Raw genomic sequence first — 17,101 nt, 5'->3', positions numbered from 1 at the left:
CATGCAGATACAAATCAAGAGTTTCAGTTAATGTTCACTTCAAACATCAGAATGGGAAAAATTGTGATCATAAAGTATGACTTTCACTATGGCATGGGTGTTGGTGCCCGATGGACTGGTTTGAATATTTTAGAAACTGCTTATCTCCTGGGGTTTTCACACACACACACACACACACACACACACACACACACACACACACACACACACAACAGTCTGTAGAGTTTACAGGGACAGTTCTGTGGGTGGAATCAAACGCCTTTTTGGTAAGAGGAAAATAGCCAGATTGGTTTAAGCCGCCAGGAAGGATATAGCAACTCATATCACCACTTTTTACAACTGTGGTGAGCAGAAAAGCATCTCAGTATGCAACAGCAGAAGACCACATTGGGTTCCACTCCTGCCAGCCAAGAACAGAAACCTTAGAATCGACAACAAGTTCCTATTAAAGTGTCCGGTGAGTGTATAACATAATAAAATAATACAATTGTAACCACTGGCATATTGCTGTCGTATAAGAGGGATAAAACACTTTAAGATATGCTGTTATTGGAAAAATAACAAACTTTGTGGTGGAAACACCTCCACTTTGCATCACAACCCTGTCATTGTACAATGTGAATAAACGTGAAGACAGAAAAGCTTCTTGTCTCATTTGGGAGTTGCTTGTATCCAACTTCCACTGCTGTTCAAAAGGTTCTGCTGTTGCAGCAAACTGCCATTTGGCCCACTGCAGGAATTTTTAACGCTCCAGTTAAAAACAGACATACAGACAATCCCACACAGCCTCCCCGGATTAGCTCCGAGTTTATTAGCACACATCCACATTGCACACTTTAAGAGAAGACGCTGGTCTCAAGCCATTGTATTCCAAATCTGTGAAAGCAATCATCTGTGAGTTCCTGTGATGCTTTGATTGGTATGCTCGCTAAAGTTCAAGGTTATGTCATAATATTCAACAGCAGCTCATTCAAATGCACGCAAACGAAAGACACTGCAGTGTGAATACAATTAGCATAGGATCAGCATATTAATACCATCTCGTCCTCAGCTAAATAAGAGATGTTAACATGAATCACCCTAATTATCATAAATGTGAAACAGCTTCACTGGGTGCTCAATGTAATGAAACTCATCTAACAGAGCCTAAAGCTCTGCCGTGTCCCCTCTCTCACGCTCACTCTCTCTCTCTCTCTCTCTCTCTCACACATACACACATTTTTGCCTATTTCTAAAGAGAGTTTTATACAGTTTGTATTTGGGAATGGATACGGCCAAAAAAACCCACATTGTTATATAAGTAACCTCTTTCTAATGCACCTTATACATAAATGTTCACTTTTCTCAATTGTACTTGATCAGTGTCAAAGATGTGTTTGGTTTTCGATAGCGCTACAAAGCTAGTGTAGCTAAAAAACTAATGGATTTCTTACTTGACATGAACTGTCCAAATCTTTGATTGTAGTTTTGGGAAACTGTTGACAGTAGTTTGGAAGGTGGGGCCTTAGGGTGTGGAATGATATCATATTGCAGTAAGAAATAAATTATTCCTGTTGTCCAAGATGGCCACCCTTTTAGCTACACTACACTACATAGTTTAGTCATGTTTATAGTTTATAGTAAGTTATTTAACAGTTATTCCATGAAATCGAGTCGTACATGAGCTGATAGCCGAGTTGGCTATAAGCCATGTACGACAAGATTGAGTGGAATAACGGTTTTATTCTATCCACATTCACTGGATTTTGAGAAACAGAGCATTTTTATTTTTCCTTTTTTGCAAATTCAATAAATAAAAACTTTATACAAAATGTCCAACAAAATCATTTCCACTTAGAATGTGAACAAACCGGTGAAATGACAGTAGCAATTCGTTAAAAATGCTTGTGATAGTTTCCCTGATGTGAGTGGAGTACAGAAGCATGGCAGGCAGGAGCTAATGTTTGACACACGTTTATTAACAGCTTTTCAGCTTATTTTCACACTCTAGGACACGTAGGTGCACACACACACACACACACACATGCTCTGGTCCCAGTGCCCCTTCTCTGCTTTCCTGCCCATCTTATGTTCCACCGTCACTGCAATAAACACACACACACACACATCAGTTGACAACAGGTGTAATGACTTGGCCACTCATCTTCCTCGACCCCGCCCTCCATTCACAAACTGATGCTCGGCCATACCCCCACTGCCACATACCCCCACCGTCCGACTCAGGCCAGGGAGTCGTCCGGCCTGCAGCGGACTCCCCCCCCCCGACGGGACAGGAAGTCCGCCACCACCATCTGTGCCCCCCGGTCTGTGGACCACCTCGAATTTAAATGGATGGAGGGCAAGATACCAACGAGTGATCCACGCGTTGGCATCCTTCATGCGGTGGAGCCACTGGAGGGGTGTGTGGTCTGAATAGAGGGTGAAAGGGCATCCCAGCAGGTAGTATCGGAGGGCAAGGACTGCCCACTTGATGGCCAAACACTCCTTCTTGATAGTGCTGTACTTGCTTTCATGCATTGAGAGCTTGCGGCTCATGTACAGCATGGGCCGTTCCTTGCCTTCCACCTTCTGGGACAGAATGGCCCCCAGCCCCCTGTCCGATGCTACTGTCTGTAAAACAAAGGGGAGAGAGAAGTCAGGAGAGTGTAAAAGTGGCCCCCCACACAGTGCAGCTTTTACCTTAGAGAAAGCCTGTTGGCACTGCTCCATCCACTGGACTTGATCTGGTGCTCCCATTTTAGTGAGATCAGTGGGCTGGTGACATCCGAATAATTAGGTATGAACCTATGATAGTAGCCAGCCAGCCCCAGGAACTGTCTCACCTCCTTTTTGGTCTTGGGCCTCAGGCAGGCTGCAATCGCTGCACTCTTGTTAATTTGGGGATGCACCTGCCCATGACCCAAGTGGAAACCCAGATATTGTACTTCCACCTGCCCAATTGCACACTTTTTCGGGTTAGCTGCGAGACCCGCATACCTCAGCGACTTTAGGATGGCCCTAAGATGTTCCACATGCCATGGCCAATCATTGCTATAGATAATGATGTTGTCGAGGTACGTGGCCACGTAGGTGGCGTGAGGGCAGAGGATCTTGTCCATGAGCTGCTGGAATGTTGCAGGAGCCTCAAATAACCCAAAAGGAAGTGTGACAAATTGGTGTAACCCAAACAGTGTGGAAAAGGCCATTTTCTCTCGGGATAGAGGAGTCAAGGGGATCTGCCAATATCCCTTTGTTAGCTCCAGTGTTGAATAAAAGTGAGCAGTGCCTAATCGATTGAGCAACTCATCAATGCGGGGCATTGGGTATGCGTCAAACTTTCTATAGTACACACAGAACTGGACCGACCCGTCGGTCTTGGGAACCAGGACCACCAGGCTGCTCCAGTCACTGTGGGACTCCTCGATTATGTCCATTTCAAGCACGGCCTTGAGTTCATCCCGGACCGCCTTTTTTTTGTGGTCGGGCAAGCGGTAAGGGCAGCTACGCACCACCACCCCTGGGGGCGTCTCAATGTGGTGTTCTATGAGCTGGGTGCGACTGGGTAGGGGCAAGAACATGTCGGAAAATTTCTTTTGCAACTTGGCTACCTCCCTGAGTTGGGCCGGCAAGAGGTGGTCTCCACAAGGGACCGGAGTGGCTTGAGGTGTTATTTTTATTTTTTATTTTTTTGTACCTCCGGCCCCAGCTCCGCCTTCTTAGGGACTGCTGACACCAACACCACGGGGACCCCCTTGTTCCAATGTTTAACAGGTTGAGGTGGTAAATTTGCAATGCCCCACCCCTATCTGTTCGACTCACCTCATAGTCGATGTCCCCAACTCACCGTGTGACCTCAAAGGGCCCTTGCCACTTGCTGATTAATTTGGAGCTCAATGTGGGCAATAATACAAGCACTTTGTCTCCCGGCTTAACTCCCTAAGGTGCGTGCCCCTGTCATACAGTTGGACTTGACGTTCTTGTGCCTGCCACAAATTCTCCTGGGTTAAGTGAGTGAGTGTGTGGAGTTTTGCACACAGGTCGAGAACATATTGAATTTTGTTCTTGCTAGGCGAAGGTCCCTCCTCCCGCTTTTCTCACAGCACGTCCAAAATGCCACGCAGCTTCCGTCCATATAATAATTCGAATGGTGAAAAACCTGTGGAGGCTTGCAGGACCTCTCGAACTGCAAATAACAGGGGCTTGAGCCATTTATCCCAATTACGTGCATCCTCACTTACAAATTTCTGAATTAAGTTTTTGAGGGTTTGATTAAACCGCTCCAATAAGCCATCTGTTTGTGGGTGATAGACACTGGTGCGAATAGACTTAAGTCCCAATAACCCATACAGTTCGCACAGTGTGCATGACATACGGTAAATGTAGTGCCTTGGTCTGTCAGGATTTCTTTCGGAATCCTGACCCGGCCGATAATACGAAAGAACGCTTCCGCAATACTGCATGCTGAGATATTGCGGAGACGCACCGCTTCCGGATATTGCATTGCATAGTCCACCAGAACTAAAATAAAGCGATATCCTCATGTTGACCAATCTAATGGCCCAATGAGATCCATCCCAATTCTCTCAAAAGGGGTCTTGATTAGAGGGAGAGGGCGCAAAGCCACTTTTGGAGTGGCCGTGGGATTTACTAATTGGCATTCGCGGCACACTACACACCACCAACGGACATCCCCGCGAATCCCTGGCCAATAGAACTGGGCCATTATTCGGGCTAGTGTTTTATCCTGCCCCAAGTGTCTGGCCATGGGGTTAAAGTGAGCCTCATGGAATACGACTTCCCTACGGCTCTTTGGGATCAACAACTGGGTTATTTGTTCACCAGTTTGAGTGTCCTGCAGCACTCAACCCAACCTATCCTTAATAATAGCGAAATAGGGGAAGGCCAGTGTCGCGCTCGGCTGGGGAGTTTGACCATTGATTATTCTCACTTGGTCAAATGCATGGCGCAGTCTCGTCTCGTGACTGCTCTAATGGGAAATCCTCAAGGGAATCCCTGAGAGAGGGAGGAGGGGCAGGCTGCTCCTCACTCCTCGTACTGCCCTGACGCAGTGCTGACGTAGACAGCTCTGTGACAGCTTCCCCAGCCAATGCCACACTGGGACCTTCCCATGACATATTAATACAGGACCCACCTCTTACTATGTGTTCCATCAGTTCTTTAAACCCTGGCCAATCAGTCCCCAAAATTAGTGAGTGGGTGAGACGAGGATTAACCGCTGCCTTTATTCTATGCTTCTCTCCCCGAAATAAAATGTGTACGGACACTAATGGGTAGTTGTGAACATTCCCGTGCACACACAATACCTTCACCACTTCCATCGTGGAGCACTGCCCTTGGAAATGTCCTGGCTCCCCGCAGCGCCAGCACACTGGCCCAGGCTCTCCCTCTGCACTGGTGTTTTGGGCGTCACCCACCTGAGGGGGAGAAGACACAGACACGGAAGGGGAAAGCGGGAGGACACCATGGGTGCGTCGGGCCAGCTGGGGGGGGACCGGCCCCCACCTCCGCAGTAGAGGAAGAGGGCGGGGATGGGAAGCAGAGGGGGAAAGAGAGAGAGCGAGAGAGAGAGAAAAGAGAAGAGGCGATACATCCTCCTGCTGTTGGAACCGCTGCCAGGTGGTCCTCCGTCAGTTCGATGGGTTGTTCCAGCAACGCCGGGTGATGACACTGGACCCACTCTGCCGTTCCTTCCGGAAGTCGCACGATGAATTGTTCCAGTGTCACCAGGTCGATAATTCCCTCGGCATCACAGTCATCCGCCCTCAGCCACCACCAGCAGGTGTCCCGGAGCTGTTGGCCAAACGCAAACGGCCGGCTGACCTCCTCCAACTTCAGTGCCCGGAAGCACTGACACTGTTGTTCCGGGGAGTGGCTGACACACTGCAGAATGGCTTGCTTTAAGTCAGCATATACAGTATGAGCCGGCTGTCGGCGGGGAGCTGCAGCACGGCGAGCTGCCCCTCGCCAGTCAGCAGCGGAAGTAGGCGTGCTGCGCGCTGTTCGACCAGCCACCCCCACGCTTTGGCTGCTTGCTCGAAGAGCGTGAGGAAGGCTTCCAGATTGTCGTGTGGACCCATCTTCGTTAGGGTGAGATGGGGAGGGTCCGCTGCGGTGGCGGTCAAGGACCCCGCCGACGCAAGCAGGTGCTGGAACGCTTGTTGATCATCTTGTTGGGCCAGCATCAAGGCCTCGAAGCGTTGTTCCTGCTCCTTCTGGAGGGCGATCAGCGCTTGATGCTGGTTATGCTGAGCGGTAGCAAGGGCATGAATGAGGTCCTCGAACGGTGAGGACTCCATGGGCAGGCTCCCTTCTGTACTCCTGGGTTTTGGCACCACTGTGATAGTTTCCCTGATGTGGGTGGAGTAGAGAAGCATGGCAGATGGGAGCTAATGTTTGACACACGTTTATTAACAGCTTTTCAGCTTATTTTCACACTCTAGGACATGTAGGTGCATACACACACACACACACACACACACACACACACACACACACACACACACACACACACACACACAGTCGTGCTTTGGTCCCAGCGCCCCTTCTTTGCTTTCCTGCCACTCTTATGTTCCACCGTCACTGCAAGAAACACACACACACACACACACACACACACACACACACACACACACACACACACACACACACACACACACATCAGTTGACAACAGGTGTAACAACTTGGCCACTCACCTTCCCCAACCCCGCCCTCCATTCACAAACTGACGCTCAGCCACGCTCCCACTGCCACAATGCTATAATAATAATTCTTGAAAAATAAAAAAGATACATTCTTACCAGCAAATACTTTCATTCCATATTTTGTTGCTTTTTTGTATTTTGGGGGGGTTTGTTTTCAAGTTGAGTTTTCATTCTGTCCTCAGTTGGTTCGGCAACACGCTTGGCCATTTTGTTTTTCTCTACTCATGATAGATGAACTGATAACCCAGTAGTAGAGTAGCCAATCCGAGCGTGTGATTGGTCATATCCAGTGAATGTGGATAGAATAAAGACAGATATTTAGAGGAACAAATGACACTTTCATTACTTGCTAGCTACCTTAGCCTTGTAGCTCCAGTCCAAAGGAAATTTCAGACACTAGCTAACAACTGACTGACTGAATGCATGGGAAATTGTGCAAATATGATTTCTTTTTTTCGTGTAACTGAACCAATCCTAGGGTGGCACGGTGGTGTAGTGGTTAGCACTGTCGCCTCACAGCAAGAAGGTCCTGGGTTCAAGCCCAGCGGCCGACGAGGGCCTTTCTGTGTGGAGTTTGCATGCTCTCCCCATGTCCACGTGGGTTTGCTCCGGTTTCCCCCACAGTCTAAAGGCATGCAGGTTAGGCTAATTGGTGGCTCTAAATTGACTGTAGATGTGAGTGTGAATGGTTGTCTGTGTCAGCCCTGCGATGACCTGGCGACTTGTCCAGGGTGTACCCTGCCTCTCTCCCATAGTTAGCTGGGATAGGCTCCAGCTTGCCTGCGACCCTGTAGGACAGGATAAGCGGCTACAGATGATGGATGGATGGATGAACTTTAATCAGCCTTTAATCAGGAAGTTGAATTGGATGTGGAAGAGCTGAATTGTGGTCAAACAGATCCAGTGTCAGACACAAAGCTCGTGCCTGGTTGAAAATGCCCTTGTTTTATCTGATAAAATGCAAAACGAAGTTTTCTACTGGTCCTTTACAACTGCATGGGTCTTTGCAGCACAGACTTGAATATTTCCCCTTATCCTTCTCTCTGCTCAATGGCCTTTTGAAACTTGTAAACACTGAAGGCCCTGCAAACCGCCTCACATTTGCTGACAGTAAAGTGTGACAGTGTTTATGTTGGTGACCTTTTAGCAAACTGATGATAGAGGACAGGTGCAGCAGCACATCTTCAGCTAAAGTCAGACAGGAAAGAAACAGAAAAGAGCAGGGAGATAGAGGAGGAACACAAGAGGTGAAGAGAAATGTGCATTTACAAGCATAAGTACTCTCTCATCTACATTACATTATTATTAATACATTATATTATATATCTACAATATAGCTATAATCTTATGATTATAGTTTCTGTTATACGATCAACGACATCTAAATACTAGGGTAAAGCCTCTGTGCCTGTCAGTCAGAGTGAAAAAGGTGTGGCCTGCTTGTCTGTCAGTTACAGTGAAAGAGGTGTGGCCTGCATGTATGTCATTCAAAGTGAAGGAGGTGTGGCCCGTGTGTCTATTAGTATCAGTGAAAGAGGTGTGGATTGTGTATATCCATCCAAGTGAAGGCATGTGGCCTGTGTGGTCATCAGCCTGAGATGTGGCCTGTGTGTTTGTCTGTCAATATCAGTGAAGGCGTTGTGGCCAATGTGTGTATCAGTCCTAGTGAAGGTGTCATGGCCAATGTGTGTATCAGTCCTAGTGAAGGAGGCGTGGCCTCTGTGTCTATCAGTCCTAGTGAAGGAGGCATGGTCTGTGTGTCTAATTTCTAGTGAAGGAGGCGTGGCTTGGGTGGGCATCAGTATCAGTGAAGGAGGCGTGGTCTGTGTGTCTATAATTTCTCATGAAGGAGGCGTGGCTTGGGTGGGCATCGGTATCAGTGAAGGAGGCGTGGCCTGTGTGTCTATCTGTTCTAGTGAAAGAGGCGTGGCTTGTGTGGCCATTAGTATCAGTGAAGGCGTCGTGGCCTCTGTGTCTATCAGTTCAAGTGAACGAGGTGTAACTTGTGTGGTTATCAGTCCCAGTGAAGCAGGCGTGGTCTGTGTGTGTATTAGTCCTAGTGAAGAGGCGTGGCCTCTGTGTCTATCAGTCTTAGTGAAGGAGGCGTGGTCTGTGTGTCTATAGACCCCTTGCACTGACGTCACCCGAAACCGGAAGTAAACAAACCCTGCGCCATATTGGAAGACCAACAAACTCGTGATTGGGGGAAATAACGGCAGCGGTATGTGAACCCACGAGAATAAAGTGGAGTGGCTTTATTTATGATTTATTGGCCCAACAGTAGACTTGAAAGAAACCTGTGTGAGACTTGGCAAAAAACTGTGGATATAATGGATAAGTCTGTGCATGATCTGTGGACATGGCAGATTATTTCAGAACCCTGAAGCCTGCTGAAAGGAAGCAATATGTTGAGAAACTGACTCTGATTGATGGTTTTGTCCCTTGGCTGCGTTTATTACAGCCAGCCACTGACACATTTAGTGTGTCTAATGACTAGGGTGTTTTCGTTAGAATTTCATGCACTTGGTTCATCAAACAACCTACAGTGGTAAACTTTTGTGCGGTGTTAGGGTGTTCTAACAAAGCTGATGGGAAAGGTGAAAAGAAGTCTTTCTACAGAATACCAGCTGTGATTGAGACACAAGGGGAACAAACCAAGGAGCTTTCTGCCAGGAGACAGAGAGAGGATTTAGCTGCTTTATGCAGAGCTGATCTGAATACTTCAAATCTACAACAGTACAGAATATGTTCAGACCATTTTGTTACTGGTAAGTCACTAGGCTAGAGTGTTGTAGAACATTTTTTAAAAATGTTTACTGAATAAAAACATCCTTAATTTTATCACATTTATGTTATATATTTCATTTCTTTCTTTTGTTTTAATTTTCCTCCCTCCATCCCTCTTTGGATTTTAAATATAGTTTTTCCCCATGTCCAAATAATTCAAAGATATATAAATAAAAACAGATAAGTAGTAAAAAACTCTCGCTCGTAGTTTGTTTTATATTGTGAGTATGTATGTATGTATGTATGTATGTATGTACTTGAGGTCTTCCAATATGGCGCCCTAACAAAATCTTGTGGTACGGTGACGTCACGCGGTAGCCCTCTATAATTTCCAGTGAAGGAGGCATGGCTTGTGTGGTCGTCAGTATCAGTGAAGGAGGTGTGGTCAGTGTGTCTATCAGTCTTAGTGAAGGAGGCATGGCTTGGGTGGGCATCAGTGTCAGTGAAGGAGGCGTGGCCTGTATGTCTATCTGTTCTAGTGAAAGAGGCGTGGCCATCAGTGTCAGTGAAGGCGTCGTGGCCTCTGTGTCTATCAGTTCAAGTGAACGAGGTGTGGCTTGTGTGGTTATCAGTCCCAGTGAAGCAGGCGTGGTCTGTGTGTCTATAATTCCTAGTGAAGAAGGCGTGGCTTGTGTGGTCAACAGTCTCAGTGAAGGAGTCATGGTCTGTGTGTCAAAAAGTCCTACTGAAGGAGGTGTGGCTTGTGTGGTGATCAGTCCCAGTTAAGGAGGTGTAGAATGTGTGTGTCTGTCAGTATCAGTTAAGGAGGGGTGGCCTGTGTGCCTGTTGGTACCAGTGAAGGAGGTGTGACCTGTGCAGCTTTTGGTCTCTGAGGTCTGGCCCCTGTATCTGTCAGTACCAGTCTTGAAGGTCTGTGTGTCTCTTAGTGCCATCAGCAAAGGCATAGCCTCCTATTTCTCACGCTTTAATTTTGTAGCAATGAATTGGCTGCTTTGTATATACAGATGTGTGACATATTGTCCCAGATAACAGTGAGCATCACCAGAATGTATTCAGTAGGACCTAAGAAGGTCAGCTGTAACATTACAACAATAACATGAGACAAACATTTGCTCAGATGACATCCACAGTTAATATGTATATAATATTGTATAAAAAATAAATTATCGAAACATTTATGTTAACATTCCTGCTACCACTTAAATAGGAACACTGTAGGAATGTTTATAAATGTTGATAAAACTTGACAGGTTGAATGTTCCCAGAAGTTCAGTCAACATGATTAAAAATTCTGCGAAGCTAAATTTGTTTGGTTCATCCCTACATTACAGAGTGAATTCTATCCAATGAAATAATAAAATGAGATAAGCCTAAGATGCTTAGATGAAATGCCAAGGTGCTGCACAAGCAAGCCGTGAGTCATCAGCAGGAGGAAACAGGCACTACTGCCCACATGGCTTGACAGCAAACACACTGTTCATGCATACACAAGCACACACACACACTTCGGCACCAGCAAACCCATATTCAGACCAGTATCATTTTACATGTGAAACAAAGAGACCCTCTTAATTACCGTACTTCCCTTCCTTCATCTTTCATACAGACCCAGGGTAACTTTGGCAGTTAAAACAATGTTCCATGATGCAATGAGCTGCTCTGGGATCTACGCCTGACAGTCCCATTGAAGGAGGTGTGGCATCACACTTCTCCAAGCATACACACATGGCTCAGTGCTCTGGTGGCTCTTACCTTCATTAGGTCCAGCATGGGGCCGTTGATGATGCCAAGGTATCTTCTCTCCAGAGTCTGCGGGTGGCTCACTGTAGGAAACTGCATATGGGAGAAGAGGATATGAAATTACACACACACACAAAATTGTTTACAAAATTCTACAAATAATGTGCTAATTTACGGGCAGTGATGCCTCAGTGGTTAAAACTCTGGGATACTTTCCAAGTTTAACAGTCAGGAACTTGAGCAAAACCCTGAACCTTCATTTAAACCTCCACTTTGAATAAAAGCATCTGCCAAATAAGTAAATGTGAACTGACTGAATTAGGTCAATGTGTTTTTCAAATGAGACAAACATCACACCTTTTTTTGCGTGTTCACCTTAATGAATATGCAATGGTACGGTATGTTTCTAGGTTATAGTGAAAAATACAAAGTGCACAGTCGAGGTAAATGGATTTACTTTGCACCGACAGTGGGCTTTACCGCCGCTCGAAAATCACTTCAGGAACAGAGAGTGCATGTGAAAATGAATGCAAGCAGAAGGCAGGTATTAAATTTGTGGAATCCTGTATCCATCCATATCCATCCACTGCTTAGGACTTTTTATGACTCTGTGGTAACATCAGCGATTTTCTACGCTGTGGTCTGCTGGGGCTGTGGAAGTTCAGAGAGGGACAGGAAGAAACTTAATAAACTGGTCAGAAGGGCTGGCTCAGTCTTGGACTGTCCTCTGGACTCCATTGAGGAGGTGGGTGAGAGGAGGATGTTAACCAAGCTGACCTCAAGCATGGATAACCGCTCTCACCCCCTACATGAGGCTGTGGGGGCTTTAAGCAGCTCTTTTAGTAGTAGACTGCTACACCCACGGTGTAAGAAGGAGAGATACCGCAGGTCATTCATACCGGCTGCTGTCAGACTGTATGACACCCACAACTTGTAACATAGCACCAATAACCTGTTTGTCGTTATATTTGCACTACTTCAACACTACTACCTCTGCCATCTCTCATCGATGCAATTATTATGTGCAATAATATAGGCCTTAAACTATTTTTATGCATACTTATATATATATATATATATATATATATATATATATATATATATATATATATATATATAATTTATGTATATATGTGTGTATATATACAGAGTCTACCTGTAATGTGCAATTTTTCCGAGCCTCTCAATACGGCAATTTTTTTCTATACTTTTTCACGGTAGATGATGCAAATAGCCCTCTGTATTTAATCCTTCGTTTGTCTAATTTTTATTTCAGTTTTATTTTTTATCTGTTTGACTTTTTCTTGCTACTGTAACACGTGAATTTCCCCGATGTGGGATGAACAAAGTGAATCTAATCTAATCTAATCTAATCTAATCTAATCTAATCTAATCTAATCTAATCTAATCTAATCCCCAAATCATACTGTTTACTAAGACAGTAATCAGGATATTTATAGAAATTATGCCTTGTTATGATTTTAACTGCCTTTAATTGTGTAAAATGTGAATTTTAGTTTTAGTATAATTTTTGTTCAGTCTCTCTAAGAGCCAAGTTCAATATTGCTATTGAGAAGAAATAGCATACGTAAAAACCTGACTTAAAATATTGGTTCCTCCTTCAATTTTTTGACATCATTCATGTAATGTTTCTTTGTACATCCTCTGTGACACACTCACTAACAGCATACACAATATATCCCATTCCTTGGGGTAAAGGTAAGGTAAAGGGAATGTATAAATAAAAAATGGATGCTGACTCGACTATACAAATTATCTGCACATTTCTTTATTTAGTGTGAAGCCCCAGGATAAATTCTTCTCGTATGAATATGAACTGAGCAGCACTGTCGTACAGCGGGTAACACTGATGCCTCATAGCTCCAGGCTCAGTGGTTCAATCCTGAGCTCGGGTTACTGTCTGTTTGTTTCCGTGCATGTTCCCCCATGTGGGTTTCCTCTGGGTTCTACAGCTTGCTCTCACATCCCCAAAATGTTGGATTGTTGACTATAAATTGCTTCGAGATGTGAGTGTGTGAGCGTGTGAGGGTTCAGGTTTAAATTAGCAGGGTACAAGTTCAAACAGATCCTATATGAGTGTGAAAACAATTTGCCATGTTGCTGGAAACTGCTGATTTGAGTACAGACCTACTTCTGCCCCATCAGAACAGCTGAAGTGCACAAAGCTGGTGAGTTATGATATAACAGGAATGATATGATTCACAGTGTGTGTGTGTGTGAGAGAGAGAGAGAGAGAGAGAGAGAGCGAGTGAGAGGGAGACAGAGAAAGAAGAAGAAGAAGAGACTCAGGTACAATGGCCTGCTCTTGGGTTTTGTTAGCAGTTATGAGCCAGCATTTCATGCAGTCACACTCACACACAAACACCAATATACACAAATATATACAAGCTCAACAACTACATATGAGTCACCTCAATCCAATCAGTCACAGCACAGAAAACCCAGGCAGAGAGAGAGAGAGAGAGAGAGAGACAGTAATTGTAGAGACAAGTGAAAAGCTCAAGGACAGAGAGTGAGGAAAAGAATAGATAGGAAAAGAGCGTCGGAGACAGACACTCACCCGTAGGCCGTGGAAGCGGGGGTTGTTGTAGAAAAGCTTCATCTGCTCTGGAGGCAGGGGTCCCAGAACCTTCTGTATGGTGAAGAGTTGATCTATCTCACTCTCGCCTGGAAATAAGGGCTGTCCGTCACTCAGCTCGCCCAGAATGCACCCCACTGACCACATATCCACCGCCTTCCCATACGGAGCTCTGAGACAGAAACAGAGATTTGGTTTAACTTTCCAGATGTTTTCTTGCTCATACAGTTAATCATTTGATGTCAATTAATCCGAGTCATTAAGTGTACCATGAAAAGGATATATTGTGTACAGGGGCATCGTCATACTGGAACAGGTTTGCGCCTCTTCTAGTGAAGGGAAATGTAATGCTACAGTGTATAGAGAGAGATTCTGTACAATTGTGTGCTTTGGGGAAGGCCAACAAATGGGTGTGATAACCAAGCATCCACAAACATTTGCCGTATATTGTCCATCCATTCATCCATCTATCCATTATCCTGTGCAGGACCTCACTAATGCTCACAAACGTTTGGCCATAGATTAATTGTGAAAAACCAAGGGCCTTAGCCCTGCCTTTTCCAGACCTGGAAATGAACATCTTTAAATTTTCCACCTGTGCAAGAACACTTTGTTCAAAATTCTTGCATACAAATCAATGACAACTCTGCAACCCTTATTCCAAAAAAGTTGGGATGCTGTATAAAACATAAATAAAAACAGAATGCAATGGCTTGCAAATGCTTTTCAGCCTATATTCAATTGAAACCAACACAAAGACAAGATATCTCATCTCATCTCATTATCTCTAGCCGCTTTATCCTGTTTTACAGGGTCGCAGGCAAGCTGGAGCCTATCCCAGCTGACTACGGGCGAAAGGCGGGGTACACCCTGGACAAGTCGCCAGGTCATCACAGGGCTCAAAGACAAGATATTTAATGTTTAAACTGATAAACTGTATTTTTTTTTTAAATGTACACTCATTCTGAATGTGATGTTCGGACAAAAGACTACAAAGGACCGAGAAACAAAAGACTGAAAAAGTTGTGGAATGCTCAAAAAACACCTGTTTGGAACATTTTACAGGTAAACAGGTTAACTGGTAATTGGAAAGTCTCAGTCATTTACAACCAAGGATGGGGTGAAGTTCACCACTTTGTGAAAAACTGTGTGAGCAAATCGTCCAACGATTTAAGAAAAGTGTTTTTCAATGTACAATTGCAAGGAATTTATATATTTCAACATCGACAATGCATATCATCATTAAAAAATTCAGAGAATCCATCTAAATCTCTGCACGTAAGGGGCACGTAAGGGGCGAGGCTGAAAACCAACTTTGAACACCCGTGACCTTCGAGACCTCAGGCGGCACTGCATTAAAAACCCAACATGATTGACATTACTACATGGGCTCAGGAACATTTCGATAAACTGTTGTTGGTAAACGCAGTTTATCGTTGCATCTACCAAGTGAAACCCAAATATCAACAACATCGAGAAATGTTGCCGAATTCTCTGGGCTTGAGCTCATCTCAGGTGGACTGACACAAAGTGGAAAATTGTGCTGTGGTCTGATAAGTCCACATTTTTAATTGTTTTTGGAAATCAGGGATGTCGTGTCCTCCAGGCTGAAGAGGAAAAGGACCATCCAGATTGTTACCAGCAAAAAGTTCAAAAGCTAGCATCTGTGATGGTTATGGGAGTATGTTAGTGCCCATGGCAAGGGTAACATGCACATCTGTGAAGGCACCATTAATGCTGAAAGGTACATACAGGTTTTGGAGCAACATATGCTGGCATACAGGTGATGTCTGTTTTGCTGTAGTAAAAGAGTGCTGGTGCTAAACTGGCCTGCCTGCCTCCCACTGAAAATGTGTGGCACATTATGAAGTGCAAAATACAACAACGGAGACCTCGGACTGTTGAGCAACTCAAGATGTATATCAAGAAAGAATGGGAAAGAATTTTACTTTAAAAAATTCAACAATTAGTGCCCTCAGTTCCCAAACACTTACTGAGTGTTGTTAAAAGAAAAGGTGATGTAACACAATGGTAGACATACCCCTGTCCTAACTTTTTTTGAATGTGTTGCAGGCATCAAATTCAGAATGAGTGTATATTTACAAAAAAACAATAAAGCTTATCAGTTTGAATGTTAAATAGCTTGTCTTTGTATTGTATTCAAATGAATATAGGTCAAAAAGGATTTACAGATCATTGCATTCTGCATTTGTTTAAGTTTTAAACAGTGTCACAACTCCTTTGGACTCAGGGTTGTACATGAACTGAAAAAATTAGAACTTTTTAAATAGATATCATGTAAACTTATAAGTATAAAACTCAAAAAACAAGTTTTTATATGGTTAACTCCTCTTTGATGGCTGATTATGTTTATATACAATGGATTTGAGTCAAATTGTTCACACGCTACTAAATAAAAAATGTTTTTCGCTTATAGAGTACTTCAGTATAAAACTTATTTGGTGAGTGTTACATACAAGTTCAGTAGCAATATGTAAATTATCAATGAATAATGTGATACTGTCTGGAGCCGTCATACTAAACTAGCTAGCTACAGTGGTGCTTGAAAGTTTGTGAACCCTTTAGAATTTTCTATATTTCTGCATAAATATGACCTAAAACATCATCAGATTTTCACACAAGTCCTAAAAGTAGATAAAGAGAACTCAGTTAAACAAATGAGACAAAAATATTATACTTGGTCATTTATTTATTGAGGAAAATGATCCAATATTATATATCTGTGAGTGGCAAAAGTATGTGAACCTTTGCTTTCAGTATCTGGTGTGACCCCCTTGTGTAGCCATAACTGCAACTAAACGTTTCCGGTAACTGTTGATCAGTCCTGCACACTGGCTTGGAGGAATTTTAGCCCATTCCTCCGTATAGAACAGCTTCAACTCTGGGATGTTGGTGGGTTTCCTCACATGAACTGCTCGCTTCAGGTCCTTCCACAACATTTCCATTGGATTAAGGTCAGGACTTTGACTTGGCCATTCCAAAACATTAACTTTATTCTTCTTTAACCATTCTTTGGTAGAACGACTTGTGTGCTTAGGGTCGTTGTCTTGCTGCATGACCCACCGTCTCTTGAGATTCAATTCATGGACAGATGTCCTGACATTTACCTTTAGAATTCACTGGTATAATTCAGAATTCATTGTTCCATCAATGATGGCAAGCCGTCCTGGCCCAGATGCAGCAAAATGGGCCCAAACCATAATACTACCACCACCATGTTTCACAGACAGGATAAGGTTTTTATGCTGGAATGCAGTGTTTTCCTTTCTCCAAACATAACGCTTCTCATTT

The 17,101-nt window shown here is 44.2% G+C and overlaps 1 protein-coding gene across 3 annotated transcripts in view; it reads right to left on the bottom strand.

Moving 5' to 3' along the window:
• The window catches only part of LOC132896664 (cyclin-dependent kinase-like 5), a 201,651-nt gene that overhangs the window by 25,385 nt on the left and 159,165 nt on the right, over nucleotides 1–17,101 (bottom strand). For all 3 annotated transcript variants that reach the window (XM_060937649.1, XM_060937651.1, XM_060937650.1), the window contains exons 9-10: nucleotides 13,772–13,961; nucleotides 11,203–11,283 (exon numbers count right to left, since the gene is read on the bottom strand). In XM_060937649.1, coding sequence (XP_060793632.1) covers nucleotides 11,203–11,283; nucleotides 13,772–13,961 — 271 coding nt within the window. The remainder of the gene's footprint in view (nucleotides 1–11,202; nucleotides 11,284–13,771; nucleotides 13,962–17,101) is intronic.

Source organism: Neoarius graeffei, chromosome 13 (genome assembly GCF_027579695.1).
Source record: "Neoarius graeffei isolate fNeoGra1 chromosome 13, fNeoGra1.pri, whole genome shotgun sequence".
In the NCBI taxonomy this organism is placed as follows: Eukaryota; Metazoa; Chordata; class Actinopteri; order Siluriformes; family Ariidae; genus Neoarius; species Neoarius graeffei.
Note: the sequence above shows the minus strand (reverse complement) of the source record. Positions and strands in the feature narration are given on the sequence as shown.